At 35.6% G+C, this 18,740-nt stretch overlaps 1 protein-coding gene across 2 annotated transcripts in view; it reads left to right on the plus strand.

Moving 5' to 3' along the window:
* Positions 1-18,523, plus strand: part of LOC144957907 (beta-1,3-galactosyltransferase 1-like) — a 126,653-nt gene extending 108,130 nt beyond the window's left edge. The window contains exons 1-2 of one of the 2 annotated variants that reach the window (XM_078889453.1): positions 4,801-4,870; positions 16,177-18,523. In XM_078889453.1, coding sequence (XP_078745579.1) covers positions 16,472-17,560 — 1,089 coding nt within the window. In that variant the 5' untranslated portion in view covers positions 4,801-4,870; positions 16,177-16,471 and the 3' untranslated portion in view covers positions 17,561-18,523. Of the gene's footprint in view, positions 1-4,800; positions 4,871-16,176 lie in introns of those variants that run through there. The other variant, XM_078889452.1, reaches the window with a different exon arrangement.
* The last annotated feature ends 217 nt before the right edge of the window (positions 18,524-18,740 follow it).

Below are 18,740 nucleotides of genomic sequence, written 5' to 3' on the forward strand. Positions count from 1 at the left end.
TCCTCCTAACGCCCATTTGTCAGTGATATTTTTTTCCATTCAGTCACTCTAATACTATCTCAATATCAGAAATTTCTGGATTCAGATGAGGCCGAATGAGCCCTGAAGAACTAATAAATACTGCAGTGCCCTCCGTACTAAGGTCACAAGATCTTGACAGCCTCAAAACTCTGGCCCAGGACCGTGATCAATGGAAACAATTAACAACACGGATGGAGAGAGCAGCTATACTTATTGGTCATGACTGAATCATACAATTCTCCACAAGCGTCATTCGGACTGCGAAGCTTACTACTATTAAATACTGTCTTATAGTCAAATTTCTTCAAAATCTCTTATTTGTCGATTTAACCTTTTTTAATACAATCCATCAATTAAAAATATTCATCAAAACCGTTTTAAAAATCCGGCTGATTATATAATAGAGCAATCAAATATCAGCATTTCAATATATGCAAGATTATGTATTGACATGAATTATTTATTGCCTTCCGCCTCCTAATCAACCGACTGGGACGCCTCGACAGCTTCCCTGGTTCTAAATGACGAATTCCTTCCATAGGTTTCTATCATTTGCGAGGGACTATAGATCTGAAAGATCTTTATCCAACCTTTCTCTTGATGGCTCTCTATGCGTTTCAAGTCTTTTCGTAATAAAAAAAAAAACAATTGAGCTTTATATAGCGCAATATCCACTGAATGTGCTCAACCCGCTTTACAAGGGGTCCCTGGTCAACAGCAACATTTAACATGTAGGACGGGACCTGCCGCCTATTAGGCGATATTACAATTTTTCGGACAAAGACAACGCCGTTAACGGCCAGGTACTCATTTTACACCTGAGTACGGTGAAATAAAGTGAGTAAAGAGCCTTTTCCAAGGACTCAACTATGCGCCGAGCGCGAGGCTCGAACCCAGGGCCTTCCGATTCGAAAGCTAGTGTCATACCACTAGACCACATCGCCGCTCAATATTGTGTGAATGTTTGTTGGTTGGTCTGCCTCGATATCTGTTTTGACCTGCTTACATGCCACAGCAACTGGGTGGGGTTTCTACCTCCCATAGCGGGCAGGGAGGTACTTGCTGTGTCTTCTATCCCCCTTTATCTGTTTTCCAATTGCTTTCCGTTTTTGTCTTGGTGTGAGATTGCTTGGCTTTGTCCTGACCTTGGCCGGAGTCATTGGCTGGGAGGGAAACAGTCGAATGTATAGTTATAGTTTTGGGAGATGGTATTTTTTTCCTTGTAAATCATCTCTCTGTTATGTTCTGTTATTCTATTCATTTTAAACGTATGATTTGTAAACATTTGAGTGTGTTCTTCTTAGTGGGGACCTGTGCTTATATCTGGATGAGACTTTTTAGGTGATCTCAAACTAAGTACATTGATAATGTGCTCTTGGACTCTACTTCTATTTCCTATTTGAACCAATTCCCCTTTGCCTTTCCTTTTCTTGGATGCATAAATTGTATTTCTACAACTTATTACTATCCCATTATCTTCCTTTTTACTGGCGCTGATATGACCTTATGTGTTGCGAGCGCCGTTAGACCCTTATAAACAAAACGTGTCACAGCAAGAGGCATACTTTTGACAGTTACGATTTAATTCTAAGTCATGGAGGGTACGGCTCCACGGGTCATTAGTTCCGTCAATAATGGCGGTGGTGATTATTAATTAACGTTTATAATAGACAGTAATTAAATAATATTACAAAATAAGAATTGAATATACAGAAAAATAAAATCGTAATTATTGTTTTCATGTTTTAAGTTTGAAGCGTTGTTTGTTTGAGTTTGTGTGTGCGTGTGTGTGCGTGTGTGTGTGTGTGTCTGTGCGTGTGTGTGTGTGTTAACACAAATATAAATTTGCGCTCTGGCCGCGATCTTCGTGTAAAAAATGTTAATTTATATTTTTGTAATATTCTTTTCTCAAACAATAATTATACATTTTCTCTAATGGCAAAATATGACTATTATTATTATGATTTATTTATTTATTTATTTATTATTATTATTATTATTATTATTATATTATTATTATTATTATTATTATTATTATTATTATTATTATTATTATTATTATTATTATTATTATTATTATTATTATCATCATCATCATCATCATCATCATATCATCATCATCATCATCATCATCATCATTATTATTATTATTATTATTATTATTATTATTATTATTATTATTATTATTATTATTATTATTATTATTATCATTATTATTATTAATATTATCATTATTATATTATTATTATTATTATTATTATTATTATTATTATTATTATTATATATTATTATTATTATTATTATTATTATTATTATTATTATTATTCACAAGCTGAGAACCCTCAATATTTGCGGATAAATAAATGCTATTAGGAACAGTCAGTCATCTATTATACTAATTATACTACTGTATTGAATGTTTTGATTTTCCGGAAATTATGTGCTCGATGATGACAATAAAACATTGTCTTTACGGAACAATATTGATCCCCTACCCTATTGTTGGAAAGAATAGATTAGAAACATTATCGTTACTCGATTAAAAATTACGTCATCATTTTTTGTTGCGGGTGAGATTACTATAACCTGATAATATTAGGAGAGCTTTAAAATTGCGTCGTCAATTTTTGTTGTGGATATGCTACAATTGTGTAGAATAAATTATACTTCGATGTTTATGTCTATGATTGTATTATAAATAAATAAATAATGAATGAATGAATGTATCGAGGTATGTAGCGCCTAAACATCCACGTTTATCGTACTCAATAATAATAATAATAATAATAATAATAATAAATAATAATAATAATAATAATAATGATAATAATAATGATAATAATAATAATAATAATAATATAATAATAATAAAATAATAGTATAGTAATAATATAAAAATAATAATAATAGATAATAATAATATAATAATAATATATAATAATAATAATAATAATAATAATAATAATAATAATAATAATAATAATAATAATATATAATAATAATAATAATAATAATAAATACGTAAATAAATAAATAAATAAATAAATAAATAAATAAATAAATCATGACACTGCGACATAATAAGCATGAATTGAGAAACAAAATCTAATCAACATCTATTTCATTTTAAAAAATCAGCCTTACGGAACAAATCTGTCTTCACATTCCGGAAAGATGATACATTTTCACAGGACTTTGTCGGAGGACTGAGTGCGTGCGTTCCATAAGCGTGGAGCAATTAATAGGGCAAACAGAATGATTGGCATTATTTGTAGGAGTTCTTCTTATTTTAATGTAAATATGTTTCTTCAATTATCTGAATCGGTCTTTAGACTAATTCTTAGAGATTATGGTAACTGCGTGTGGAGCCCTTTATTAAAATGGCCGGCCGTCAATCCGTTAAGAAAATGTCCAAAGACGGGCAAAAAGATTTGGAACAAAACTGAAAATCATCAAACCTACGAGGAAATGTTAACATACTTAGCCCTCATCATCTCTAGTCAGCTGATCCTTCGTAGGACGTTGCTTCCCGAACTTTCTTGCGAAGCAGATTACGGTTTTCCCAGTCTACTTGCTTGAGTTGTTGTCATTCCCAGCCGTTCACATATATCTTGTTCCCAGCTTCTTGTTGATCTACCTCTTCCTCTCTTGCCGTCTACCCTTGTATGCAGAATGTGCTTTTCTAATGATTCGTGGCGAGTCGTATCACATCACTAAAATACAGAAGAACAGAAGAACATTATACAGTTATGCAAAATTCTCCATTGTTTTGATCAAAATGACCACAATACACTGTTTAAGTTTAACTTTCTCTTTACCAACTATAGGAAAATCGTCACATTCGTTACGATACAACCAACATTTTTCTTATTCAAATGTCGTTTATACATCATAAAATTTAAAGAAAATGATTAGTGTGTTGTAGAGTATGTCTTGCTGTAGAAATTATGCATCGGAAGAACTTTACTCCTATTGTGTTTGAGTGATAAAAAGTATATTTTTCTCCACTAAATGTGCTCAAAGCGCTTTTCAAGGGATCCCTAGCCAACTGCAACACTAAACATGTAGAACGATACATGATGCCTGTTAGGCGATATTACCACTTTTTTCCACCTGAGTACGGTGAGAGAATGTGAGTAACGAGTCTTTTCCAAGGACTCAACTATGCGCCGAGCGCGAGGCTCGAACCCAGGACCATCCGATCCGAAAGCGAGTGTCATACCACAAGACCACATAGCCGCATCATAGTAATGCAGAAAACGGTAGGGGCTGCTCGAAGCCTGTGATCGTGAAAATACTAACGAAAGAGTGAAAATGGAGAGGCTTCGTATGGGAGCAATACAGATTGTTCCCATACGAAGCCTCTCTATTTTAAATCATAGATGGTCATTTCTTGAACTGTTTGACCTGAACCTTGTTTTTCATAGGGTATTTAAAGGTATTTATTTATATGATCTAAGCAACCGTTACTGTGATACGTTATGTCAACATGTCTCTGGTCTTCGTGTCTGTGATACTATTGTAGTCAACGTATTTTTTTTGTTTTGGAACCGTAATTAGCATGTTGTATGAGCCGGGTGATAGCCATTAGCTTGTAATAATTATTAGTTTTGTCCGTGGGAACCAGTAAGTTGTTTGTCTGTTTATCTTGTTCATGTCTGTGGCGTTGTTATGTTTTTTTTACTGTGTTTACCCCCCCCCCCCCTCGAAATCTTTTTACTTACGCATTGGTGGTGACGATTTCGCGGAGTGGATTCCGTATGTTTATTTTTGTTTGCATTTTAAGTTAGAGATCAGGAAGAAGAAGGTCTACCAGCGAATGTTTTTCATGAATGTTTCTGTTCGCCAAGTAAGCGTTTTGATGTATGTTGTTTCATGTGCTCGGGATATTTTTGGTAGAATACGGGAAGGTGATATGTGAGATATTGATGTGGAAGAATCTATAGAGTGCTCGATTATTTAAGGAGCTTGAATTATATTAATATCCTCACCTCTTATTTTTATTACGCCGACACAGTTGTTTCTCCACTTCACTGCGTCATAAGCGCAGAATGGAATTACAAAATTAAATGGATTCCTGTCAATACTTTGTGTTGTCCTCCGGATTGGGTCTCAGACTAAGACTAGGACAGAACGCAACGTGACTTTTGTAGCCGAAATTTGCAATGTGGTCTAGTGGTATGACACTCGTTTTCGGATCGGAAGGTCCTGGGTTCGAGCCTCGCTCGACGCATAGTTGAGTCCTTGGAAAAGACTCTTTACTCACATTCTCTCACCGTACTCAGGTGTAAAATGAGTACCTGGCCGTTAACAGCGTTGTCTTTGTCCGAAAAATTGTAATATCGCCTAACAGGCGTCATGTCTCGTCCTACATGTTAAATGTTGCTGTTGCCAGGGACCCCTTGTAAAGCGCTTTGAGCACGTTAAGTGGATATTGCGCTATATAAAAGCTCCAAAAAAATATCTTAGTAAACCGCGTCCAGTTTTGTCCTGCTTTGTGAGGAAAATACCGTAAAAATACATTTCTTCAGCATGCTGAGAATAATGCATTTTTTTCATTATTGCAAGCCTTGCTTTGTAGCGCAGATTGCGATATCTCGGTCATCTTTTTATATCAGGAGCCATCACGAGTACTAACCTTTAATCGATCTTAAAATTGGGATCTAGATTATCCCCGGCGAGCGGAACTGTCATTAAAAACATTGAAAACAAAAATACTATCTATAAAGCTGAGCGAGTTTCGTTGAACGCGGTCGTATTTTCACGTTGACAACTCACTAGTTCACATTCCTGCGCTAATTGAGTATTGACACAATTACGGATAGCAGAAGATGGATGTGAGTATCAATAAATTGTAGTAAAATAGATAAATTTATGTGGCCTGCATTCACAAGACGCTATTATGTCGGGACGAAGCACTACAAATAATACATCAATGGAGAAAGTCACCACATAATTGTATAAAATCTGCACCGATGGATTATTCTCTTTTTGCAGATAAAGACTTTGAGCTTGAACTTGAATCTTTTGTCAAAATTGTTTTATATCTGATAGAAATTATGCCCTTAGTGTGAGATTATTTTTGGACACTTTATATTAAAGAATTATGCCCATTGTGCGGCTATGTGGCTTGTGGTATGACACTCGCTTTCGGATTGGAAGGTCCTGACATCGAGCCTCGCTCTGCGCATAGTTGAGCCCATGGAAAAGCCTCTTTTCTCACATTCTCTCACCGTACCCATGTGAAAAATGAATTCCAGACAGTTAACGGCGTTGTCTCTCTCTGAAAAAAATTGTAATATCGCCTAACAGGCGTCATGTCTCGTCCTACATGTTAAATGTTGCTGTTGGCAAGGGACCCCTTGTAAAGCGCTTTGCGCACGTTAAATGGAAATTGCGCTACATAAAAGCTCAACTTAAAAGAAAAAGAAAAAAGAATAAAAGATTAATACGAGTGTAATAACTCAAACAGAACAGTAATGAGCACATTCTGTACCTAATAATATTGTTCAGCAAAATGAACTCAACTCACAGTGTCAGATTTTTATAGCTATAAATTTAGTTCAATCTATCTTGATACGTATTTCTATGCATAAATGTAGTCCTTCAGAGCGATTAGACTCACGGGCTGGTTTGTCCGTTCTGTAACTGAAACGTATAGATATTGCTTGCTAAAGCTCATACATTGCATCCGAAGTTAACGACACACAAACTGTGGATCCAAACGTTTATAGTCGGGTTAATACAGTTCGTGAGCATACCTAAACCGGATGAAAAAAAATAACAAGACAGTACTCATTTCGACTATCTATACTAGCATTTGCTTGCTATCCTTTAAGACGCTAGTCTATCCCAAAGTACTTTCTGCCAGAACGAACAGACCCAGCTACTCAATCACAGAGGGTCCAATAATTTCGAATTCACCCGGGATTGATCACGTTACCTTGGCGTTTGAAAGCGAATGCTCTATCCGCCAAACTAAGCGGTTAGGATTTTGATGTTTCATTTTATTGTGCGGCTATGTGGTCTAGTGGTATAACTCGCTTTCGGATGGGAAGGTCCTGGGTTCGAGCCTCGCGCTCGGCGCATAGTTGAGTCCTTGGAAAAGGCTCTTTACTCACATTCTCTCACCGTACTCAGGTGTAAAGTGAGTACCTGGCCATAACAGCGTTGTCTTTGTCCGAAAAATTGTAATATCGCCATACAGGCGTCATGTCCCGCCCTACATGTTAAATGTTGCTGTTGACCAGGGACCCCTTGTAAAGCGCTTTGAGCACATTTAGTGGATATTGCGCTATATAAAGCTCAATTTAATTTAAAGCACAATTTATTTAATATCTGCATTTTCTAATATATCATGAAACAAATGTAATCTGCAATTGAATCACTAACTTAGTGCGTGATATTTAGGTTCGCCATTATTTTATTTAGTTTAATTATTTATTTATTTATCATATTATTTAATTTAATATCTTTATATCATCATCATCATCTATCAGCATCATCATCATCATCATCATCATCATCATCATCATCATCATCATCATCATCATCATCATCAATCATCATCATCATCATCATTATATTATTATTATTATTATTATTATTATTATTATTATTATTATTATTATTATTATTATTATCGCTCTCATTTTTATTATTTGTGGAGAAATTATGAGGGCTATTACGAACAGGCCTAAACTATGTTAATTATTAGAGGGAGATGGTGATAATGATAACCACACCTTGTTAAACCTCATTAAAAAATAATCGGTAGCCTAAAACCTCTTTAAAACCAACCTATAATATAATAAAATATCTAATTATGGAAACATGAATAACAAATGAACAAGTAATTTAAATAATGCTAACCAAAATGACAAATTACAACAAATTTAGATGAAGATTTATATTTTTATGTTAAATTATTTTTTTAAAATGCTTAATCATGGTACTTTTAATAGTTCACGGCTTACATAAGTTTTTACAGAATAAGGGGGGATAACTATATGTGTGTCTAGTGACACCAGTGACTGGTTTAGTTTTATTTATAGGAGAACTCACAGTATGTGCGGAGGAATAAAAGCTATTTGGAACAACCACTCGCCTTTTTTAATTATTATACTACTATATTGTGGAAATCATACATAGATCGAACCCCGTGTGGTGTCCGGGGTCCCTCAACTGAGAGGGTCAAGAATAGCCCAACGCCAAGCCAGCGTGTCGTAAAAGGCGACCAATGGTGTGCGATTCCCCCATCTTTGTGTCACCTGGCCATCCAGGTTGGGGATTGGCGAAGGGTTAACACCCCTGTCCGTAAAACTCAAACCGTTACAGAAACGCAGAGACCGAAGAGTTTCTGGAATGACAGAATTTATGGATATACAGAGAAGTGATAAGACATGGAATGAGATAAAAAAAAAGTTAGCCTAGGATAGAGAAGGATGGAAACTATTTGTCTGTGGCCTATACCCTGACCCAGGGTGAAAAAGGCAATGATGATGATGATGATGATGATGATGATGATGATGATGATGATGATGATACATAGATCGAGACGATTCGTTTGGGCGATCAACGATTTTAATCGATCCTGTAATGAAGTTGTATAGGAAATGAGATTAGCGGAAGAGTAGCGTCCCTTGATTAGACGTCACCGGCGGAGAAGTAATTTGTAAAAAAAAAAAACAACTACAAGCCAAGCGCTCCAAATACAAAATTTTTTATTTATATTTCTGTACATAAAGCATATCATAATCAACGTTATGCATTTTTGTACAGAAATATGAATAATAAATTTTGTATTTGGAGCGCTTGGCTTGTAGTTGGTTTGTTTACAAATAACTTCTCCACCGGTGACGTCCAATTAAGGGACGCTACTCTTCCGCTAATCTCATTCCCTATAGGTGCGCGGAAATGAATCTGTCTAGAGTATAGGAAAAGTATAATTTGGAGTCTCTTATTGAAGCGACATTCTGTTAACATTGAGAACGTACAAAGACGCGCTACGAGATTTTTACCTGACATTCGACATCTATCCTATTTAGAAAGATCTAAATTTGCCTTCACCAAAATATCGTAGAATAAGAGGTGATCTTATTCATATAGAGTAATTGTACAAGCTTCGCACGACTCACGACAAATTGGGCCAAATCCTGATCTGCACACATGACTGAATTAGAATGACAGTGGGCAGGAGTTCCATAGGGAAGGAACAAATCTGCACATACTGTTTTGAAGCCCATTGATTGGTCTATATTCCGAATGCGACTACTTTTTACTAGCGTTATTTATAACAAGTCACTGCCAATTTTTTTCTTCCCCAAAAAATACCCTTGTACTTTTGGTTCGCACACTCTTCCCCATGTGACCATCGCTTCAACACATTTTCATCGGTTCGCACACATTTTCATCGGTTCGCACACCAGTCATTCAAACCTATATAACTCGACTCTTTCACAAGAACGTTAACAGTGTTTGATATATTTTATCTAGATCCTGATCTCTAGAACCATTTGAATGACGCTTAGTTAGCTAATTTATCAAAGGAAGTAGCTATTTTAAACACAAACACACACACACACACACACACATACAAGACATTTGCATTTGGAAGAAAAATAGTATCTGCAATTAAAGAGCTATTTTATTATAGGACGTATTTCATATTCACCGCACACACACACACACACACACACACACACACACACACACACACACACACACACACATACAAGACATTTGCATTTGGAAGAAAAATAGTATCTGCAATTAAAGAGCTATTTTATTATAGGACGTATTTCATATTCACCGCGCACACACACACACACACACACACACACACACACACACACACACACCAGACATTTGCCTGAAATGATTTTAAAGCCTCTCCCTCTCTCTCTCTCTCTCTCTCTCTCTCTCTCTCTCTCTCTCTCTCTCTCTCTCTGACACACACACATACATACACACACTCACACACACTCACTCTCACACACACACACACACACACACACACACACACACACACACACACACAGGACAAGACATTTGCAACAATAAAAAATCAGGATGAATCTTGTCACGGGAGTACAGTACCTATCGTGCTGGATGTCAACCTCATAGAGTTAGTTTCTTCTATCAGAGACCGTTCTCTAATTCCCTTTATTCATCCCTAAGGGGAAATTTTTCTTTAGGGTCTATTCCAAGCGAAGACTGGAATAACCCAGGCGTCAGCCGCAGTACAGCGCCGCAAAGTGAGCTAAGGCTAGGTGACTTGCTCAAGGCCACACAACGCGGCGGGTAGTCGAACTCGGTACCTTTCAGGTACGAAGCAAAGACCATACAGCTGAGCCACGCTGTCTCCAACCAAAACTGTGCACTGATATAGCTGACCAGGTTGAAAGGTCATACGACTACGACTATCCGGAGCTCTCCTCCGTCCCAAGAAGATCTTCAGAAAGCAAGCAAGCAAGCAAGTTAACTCAATTGCAGCCCCCCCCCCCCCAAACATCAACCCTCCCCTTCCACATCCCCATTCCCTGCATACATACCCCCTATATACACTCAAATTCATACATTTCTTCTTCTTCTTCTTCTTCTTCTTCTTCTTCTTCTTCTTCTTCTTCTTCTTCTTCTTCTTCTTCTTCTTCTTCTTCTTCTTCTTCTTCTTCTTCTTCTTCTTCTTCTTCTCCTCCTCCTCCTCCTCCTCCTCCTCTTCTTCTTCTTCTTCTTCTTCTTCTTCTTCTTCTTCTTCTTCTTCTTCTTCTTCTTCTTCTTCTTCTTCTTCTTCTTCTTCTTCTTCTTCTTCTTCTTCTTCTCTTCTTCTTCTTCTTCTTCTTCTTCTTCTTCTTCTTCTTCTTCTTCTTCTTCTTCTTCTTCTTCTTCTTCTTCTTCTTCTTCTTCTTCTTCTTCTTCTTCTTCTTCTTCTTCTTCTTCTTCTTCTTCTCAATAAGTGGGGTATTTTTATTAATGTGCTGAGTTGCCGGGATAAAAGAATATAATTCATCTCGTCAAAGGTATGCGGTTCTATGTCCGACACGAGTGATCGATTCAATCCCATCATTCCGCACAGCTGCTGTCAGTCGAGACCAACTAAGCTAGGCCAATGTTGTCTTTCTGCACCCATGGTATACTCTATAAGTAAGATATTTAAATTCTAATTTGCTAAGCACTTGTTCACCACTTCTCCCTTTTATACGCATGCGTCATCCCATGGAAGGTGGAAGGAAAGTAGTCATTCACCGATCTCTTGATTTCAGGAAAGTAACTATTATTATTATTATTATTATTATTATTATTATTATTATTATTATTATTATTATTATTATTATTATTATTATTATTATTATTATTATTATTATTATTATTATATTATTATTATTTTATTATTATATTATTATTATTATTATTATTATTATTATTATTATTATTATTATTATTATTATTATTATTATTATTATTAGAACCTATTAGCTCTTAAACGATAACATACGATAGCAATTGGATTCAGTAGTCTGATGTCACGCCGCCCGGCAACAGCGGCCATCTTGGTTCTAAACAAAGAAAATCATTACTTTTTATTCTTCATTCTGTCTAGAATTTTTCATATGCCTTGTGCTCAGAATATGTTAAAAGTCAAAACATGATCAAATTTATGGGTTTTTTTTTTCCTCTGGATACTCTTTTATGCTCGCCGGAGAAATATTTCATACGGCGTCCGCCATTGTTCCGATAGTTTAGAGCCAGTGTTACTAAGTTACCATGCGTCATTAGGAAGGAAGTGACGTTACGACTATTGAAGAGTATTCCCAACGTCAAAATGACCTATCAATATCATATCATTATACTCGTAACTCTTGGCACTTGGCAGATTTTATCAACGATCATTTAAGTCAGCGGGGGACAATTGTGATAATTAATAATAATAATAATAATGATAATAATAATAATAATAATAATAATAATAATAATAATAATATAATAATAATATAATAATAATAATAATAATACATAATAATAATAATAATAATAATAATAATAATAATAATAATAATAATAATAATAATAATAATAATAATAAAAATAACAATAATATTAATGATAAAAATAATAATAACAATACCTTGTTAAAACATCAATTGTTTTTCGGTAAAACCACGTAATATTATGCAGCTATGGGTCTAGTGGTGTGATACTCGCTTTCGGATCGGAAGGTCCTGGATTCGAGCCTTGCTCGGCGCATCATTGAGTCCTTGGAAAAGACTCTTTACTCACATTCTCTCACCGTACTCAGGTGTAAAATGAGTACCTGGCCGTTAACAGCGTTGTCTTTGTCCGAAAAATTGTAATATCGCTAAATGTTGCTGTTGACCAGGGACCCCCTGTAAAGCGCTTTGAGTTCATTTAGTAGATAGTTCGTTATATAAAAAAAGCTCAATTAAAAAAAATAATACTATATACCGATGGTCTGTTTATATTAAGTAGCGTTTTCACCAATCCTGCATGAATGTTAAGCTGATGGAACTATAGTTTGCAGCATCCAATTTGCTGCCCTTTTTATGAATGGCAGTAATATTGGCTTGCTTCCATTCAATGGGTAAGGTACCAGATTCAAGAGACTTATTATATATTGTTGATAGCGGCTGTGATATTTCAAAGGCCACTTCTTTCAGTAAATTATGGGGATGAAGGGAATCGGGTCCCATGTTTTTAGTCACGTATAAATTCAACAATTTGGCAAGCATGTCTTCTTGTGTAATATAAAAATCAGGAACGTTTAATTGATTTGTAACATTGAAAGTTGGTATATTTGTAGTGTCTTCTTGAACAAACACAGATGAAAAATAATCATTTAAAACATTAGCTTTATCTATATCGGAAGTAACCTTGGTACCATCATCTTTCAATAAGACACTAACACCTGGTTTTCTTTTCAACTTTCTGTTGACGTATCTCCAAAAGCCTTTCGGACTATTCTTACATTCGTATGCCAATGCACAGATGTCTTCACAGCATTTTGAACCGTGTATTTGGTGTTATTTCTAACCTTGATGTAGTCTAATTATGAAAATTAATTGTTGTAGGATACTTTTTGAATTTCTTGTACAATTTATGCTTCTTATTGAAGTACGTTTAACGTTTTTGGTCAACTACATTGGTTAATTAGATCTAAAAAAAATTATTACGTCTTAATGGATTGTGTTTAGATTCTATGCATTTTAATTTGTCTTTAAAAAATCACCCACGCCTCATTCACTCCGTAGCCTTCAAGAGCATCCCAATTTACGGCATTCAGGTCTTCAGACGGTATCTTGAAGCAAAATGTAGGACAAATCGACATAAGTCAACCTTCATTCCAACTGCCATAAAATTAAGTAACAAATCTTCTATAGAAAAATGGGACAAACAATGAAAATAACGAGCAGCAGTGAAGTGAATCATCATCATCGACATTGTCGCCGTCATTATCATCATCACCATCATCATCATCATCATCATCATCATCATCATCATCATCATCATCATCATCATCATCATCAGCATCATCATCATCATCATCATCATTATCATCATCATCATCATCATCATCACCATCATTGCCATCTTCTTCTTAATATAAAACATTATATTTATAATATGGTTATCTGCTGTCCCAGCAAATAAATCGTATCGTTCTTTCTGTCTGTCTATTTGTGTGTATGTATGTATGTATGTATGTATGTATGTATGTATGTATGTATGTATGTATGTATGTATGTATGTATGTATGTATGTATGTATGTATGTATGTATGTATTATGTATGTATGACCTTCTCTCTGTAAGGGCATGTATAGCTCACACAGTAGAGCCAAGCTCTCCCTGGCCAGGCGGAGTTTTGTCTCTGTAAGGTCGCAGGTCTGAGCCCCCATCGCCGTCGCGAAATTTGTATTCTCTATTGTCCTCTGGCACTTTCCTACTCACTTACTTTCATTCTATTATCAATAGAAGTGCCTGCTCCACCCACTTTCTGGAGTCCTACTTATATCCTATCCCCTGCTCGTTTCACCAACAAAAGGAGCCGAGACCGAGATCGATCGCGGGTGAAGTCGAAATGTTTACTGATCCCCCTCCCTCCCATGTCCGCCCATCAACTTTTGGGGGTAGCTGGGTTTGTTAGATCTCTAAAGTACTGTGCGATAGATTGACGTCCTATCTAAAGGGTAGTAAGTAATTGCTCGTTTGTTGATTTTTCTACAACACAATAAAGTAAAAAATATGTTGGGAGTCCCCCATTCATTTCAGGAGATCCGACTTTGTGCATGCATTGGGGTAATCCTCAAGATGATGAAACAGGTGGAAAGATTGATAATACATTTCTAAATAATTTTTTTAGATCATCGCTCGGGTTATGCACCGTATAAAACGTTTTCCCTAAGAAAATATGCGTAGTGTTCGAAATGTTTTACTTTTCAGTTATATTCAGTGCTTTTTAAACCTTTTTTCCTTCGTTATATAGCAGTTCTATTCAAGGGCAATAACTCGCTCAAAAATGTGTCTGTGAATTGTTTAACTAAATAAAAGTTTTAATTTTATTTTTTTAAACCTTTAATAGTATCAACCCCGTAGAAATGATTAAATGTTTAATGTATCTGACCTTGAGCTTGAGTGATGTTCTTGATGATCTTCAAGTGGTCAAATTGAATTCCAATTGGCCAATTGTTTTTCAAGTACATGTGTTTATCAATCTTACCAACTTTGAAGAAAAATTAACTTCCACACGAATATGAAACCACTCGATTTTTTTTTTTTTTTTGCACTCTGCAGTGACTCTACCATAATGGGAGATAACTCAATGAAATATTGTGTGTTTTGCTTGTAATTTAATTGCTTGTTACTGACATCCGAAAATGTACACTTTATTATTAGGGTAGTACATAATGTAGTGTGATTCGCAAGTTGTTTTTGTTTTTTTTTTAAGAGGAATATCGTTATTCATCTAAAAAGTAAAATCAAGGGTAACAACTCGTACAAATTAAAAGGAATATTAATTAATAAAACTGGGCAGGTAAATTGTTTAACATAAAGTAAAGTTTTTATGTTCCTAAAGATGTTTTTAAAAAATCGATAATTTACAAGTAATAGAATCTTTCATATAGCTGACCTTGAACTTGAGTGACCTCTGGATAACCTTTTAATGGTCGAATCGAATTTCCAATTGCCATTTTAAAAATGTATTTCAATCTTACCAATTATGAAGAAAAATAAACTTGCATAATGCAGTGACTCTACTATAATGGGCGGTAACTCAATCAAATACTGTTTGATTTGCCTATAACTTCATACGCTCGTTACTGACATCCAAACAATTAAACTTTATTATTTGAGTAGTATAAAATAAAGTGTGGTTCGCAAGTTATTTTAAAAGGAGGAATGCTTCAAATCAAGGCCAATAAACTCGTTCAAATTGAAAGGAATATTAACAAAACTGTGCATGTGAATTGTTTAACACAAAATAAAGTTTTTATGTTCTTTAAGATGTTTTTTAAAATATCGATAATATTCAAGTAATTAATTGTTTAATTTAGTTGACCCCATTTGAACTTTTGTGATCTCTGGTTGACCTTTGAATGGTCGAATTGGAATTCCAATCGATAGATTATTTTTTTTAATATATCAATCTTACAAACTAACTGTGAAGAAAAATATTTTTCTACATGAATGTGAAACAACTCGAGTTTTTTTTCCCCACTAGGCGATTTTTTACTACTAACGTGCACACATGTGCTGATCCTTAACACACGTGGGTCCTTGTTTAAACGACATTGTTCAATGGTTTGAGAGTATTTTCATTACAACAATGTGTATTATCTGACTTGCAAATAACCATACCCCATACGTCGGTTTTAACACCACAAAATTTGTGGCAACTTGAATACTAAGATGCAAGAAGCTGTATGCTATAAAAATGTTGAATTAAACTCAATTTTACATTTTCAAAATGCAATTAATTTTTGTTGTTGTTGTTCTAAAGAAGGGGTTTGATCTCTTAACGTTCGATCGGCCCTAAGTATTTTTGCTCACTATCATTCATAATCCATCACCCACCCTCCACAATATAAAATCTACCATCTACCATCCTCTAAATATTTTTATACTCTTATCTATATTCCAGGTTAAAGCGATGTTCCTGCGCGTCACGGATGTAAATGAATGGCGCTCTAATCAACGCTCTCGTCGCTTTCAATGTTCTTTTCTACCAGCAATCCATCTTATGGACATGTCAGAGGTCTACTGTACGATATATGCGATTCAACAACACCCATAAAGAGATAAACAACAACACCTATTAAAAGACATACAACAGCACCATTCAAAAGATAAGCAACATCACTCTTCAAAGGATAAAATTTCGCAAAATCATCTTCTAATTATTGTTATACTCTCATCTATCTATATTCCAGGTGAAAATGTTGTTCCTTCGTCGTCACAGATTTAAAATTATTGGCGCTCTAATCACCGCGTTCGTCCTTTTCAATGCTCTTTTCTACCAGCAATCCATGTTGTTGACACATCAGGGGTTTACTACACGACATGTGAAAAACAACAACACCAATCGAAAGATACACAGCATAAACAACAAAAGTCCTCAAAAGATAAACAACAGCGCCGATATAAACAATAGCCACCATCAAATGATAAACCACAACAAAAACCATACTGCAATTGTGACTACCTTCAACTTTCAATACGTCCGCAATCCCGAGCACGTGTGTTCTAACAGCTCGATTAATATCGAGATAGTGATATGTGTACCGATATCGAGACACAATTTCGAAGGAAGAAGAACAATCTCGGATACTTGGGGATCTTATGCTTACGAGCAAAAGAATGAAGCAGTTCTCCTTTTCTTCATCGGAAATGGAAGTAAATCAGAGTCACCAGAAATCGAGGCTCGGATTCATAACGAGTCTATTCTTTACAACGATATCGTTCAAGTCGATTACATTGACTCCTATAGAAACTTGAGCTTAAAATCGATCTCCATCCTAAAATGGGTATCGATATATTGTCCACAAACCAAATTTGTTTTAAAAGCGGATGACGATATGTATGTTAACATTCCTAGCTTAGTTAAGTTTCTTAGAGATATGAAAACCAAGTCGAAAAATTCTCCATTCATAACTGGTCACTTTATTACCGGCGCCGTACCTATTCGAACCAATCATAGTAAATGGTACACAAATCCTTCGGAATTTGCTGGAAAAGTGTTTCCTGATTATTTCTCAGGTACGAGCTACGCTATGACAGGAGAAGCAGCGAAATTGTTGTATCGTGTTGTACCGGAGGTGTCTTTATTTTGGCTGGAGGATATTTACATAACGGGTCTATGCAGAGTGAAAGCCGGTATAAGTATGAAGAAGAACGCGTTTATGACTTTCAATAAACCAAAACCCACCGGTTGTGTTTTTAGACAGATGATATCTGGCCACCGATATACTCTGGCACAAATGAGTCATATTCATAAAGAACTGTACGATACAACTTTAAAATGTTAGTAAAACAAGTACATCAAGTTGTTGTTTTTTTTAGGCGTTGTGATATTGTTCTCTCAGAAATTGTCCTAACCACCGCTATATGAGCGCGTGGTCATTATAATATTCCTCATTGCTTCTAAAGTAAACTAGGGGGCAGCGTGGCTCAGCGGCATGGTCTTTGCTTCGCTGATGGGCCTTAAACAAGTCACTTCTCCCTAGCTCAATTTGCAGTGCTGTTCTGCGGCTGATGTTTGGGTTATTCCAGTCTTCCCTTGGAATAGACCCTGGAGACAAATTTCCCCGGTGGGATGAATCACGGGAATTTTTTAAATCAATGGTTGCCGTAGTGTATAATTTCTCTTTTCCTTTGGGATCCGGATAACTCAAAGGATAGAGAAGCTCACGTCATCCTACAGAAACGAAGAAAAGAGGATTCCAAGCATCTACTGTGCAGCTTCGCCAGCTTCCCATTGATCAGCGAGTGGATTTATAGCCGTGATCGAATGCCTGGGTGGTTCCACTTCAGCATGTCTTCTTCTTGATCTGCTTGAGCGCTGTGACTATGACCCGTACAGGTCACTCACTTCGACCGATAATAAGCATCTCTCTTTAAAAGTTCAACCTAACAGATTGTCAGCTCGTGGTGGTGCTTCCAACATTTAGTAAGTCGCACAACTTAGAACACCACACCCGAAGATTCAGCATTCTTCAGCTCTGGATTGTTTCAAGAAGACTCACAACTTTAAGCAATATTTTGATGAATTATGTTTTACTGTCGTAATATTAACATGGGATATTACGTAATTACGGAAAATAAACTTGAACTCTTTTTCTCCAAACGTTCGGAAAAATAAACTTGAAATATATTTCTCCGAACGCTTGGGAGAAAAAAAAAACTTGACCTCTATTACTATTTCTCCGAACACTTGGGAGAAAAAAAAAACTTGACCTCTATTACTATTTCTCCGAACACTTGGGAGAAAAAAAAAACTTGACCTCTATTACTATTTCTCCGAACACTTTGGAGAAAAAAAAAACTTGACCTCTATTACTATTTCTCCGAACACTTGGGAGAAAAAAAAAACTTGACCTCTATTACTATTTCTCCGAACACTTGGGGGAAAAAAAAAACTTGACCTCTATTACTATTTCTCCGAACACTTGGGAGAAAAAAAAAACTTGACCTCTATTACTATTTCTC

Source organism: Berghia stephanieae, chromosome 12 (assembly GCF_034508935.2).
Source record: "Berghia stephanieae isolate SIO BIC M18660-M18661 chromosome 12, UCSD_Bste_1.3, whole genome shotgun sequence".
In the NCBI taxonomy this organism is placed as follows: Eukaryota; Metazoa; Mollusca; class Gastropoda; order Nudibranchia; family Aeolidiidae; genus Berghia; species Berghia stephanieae.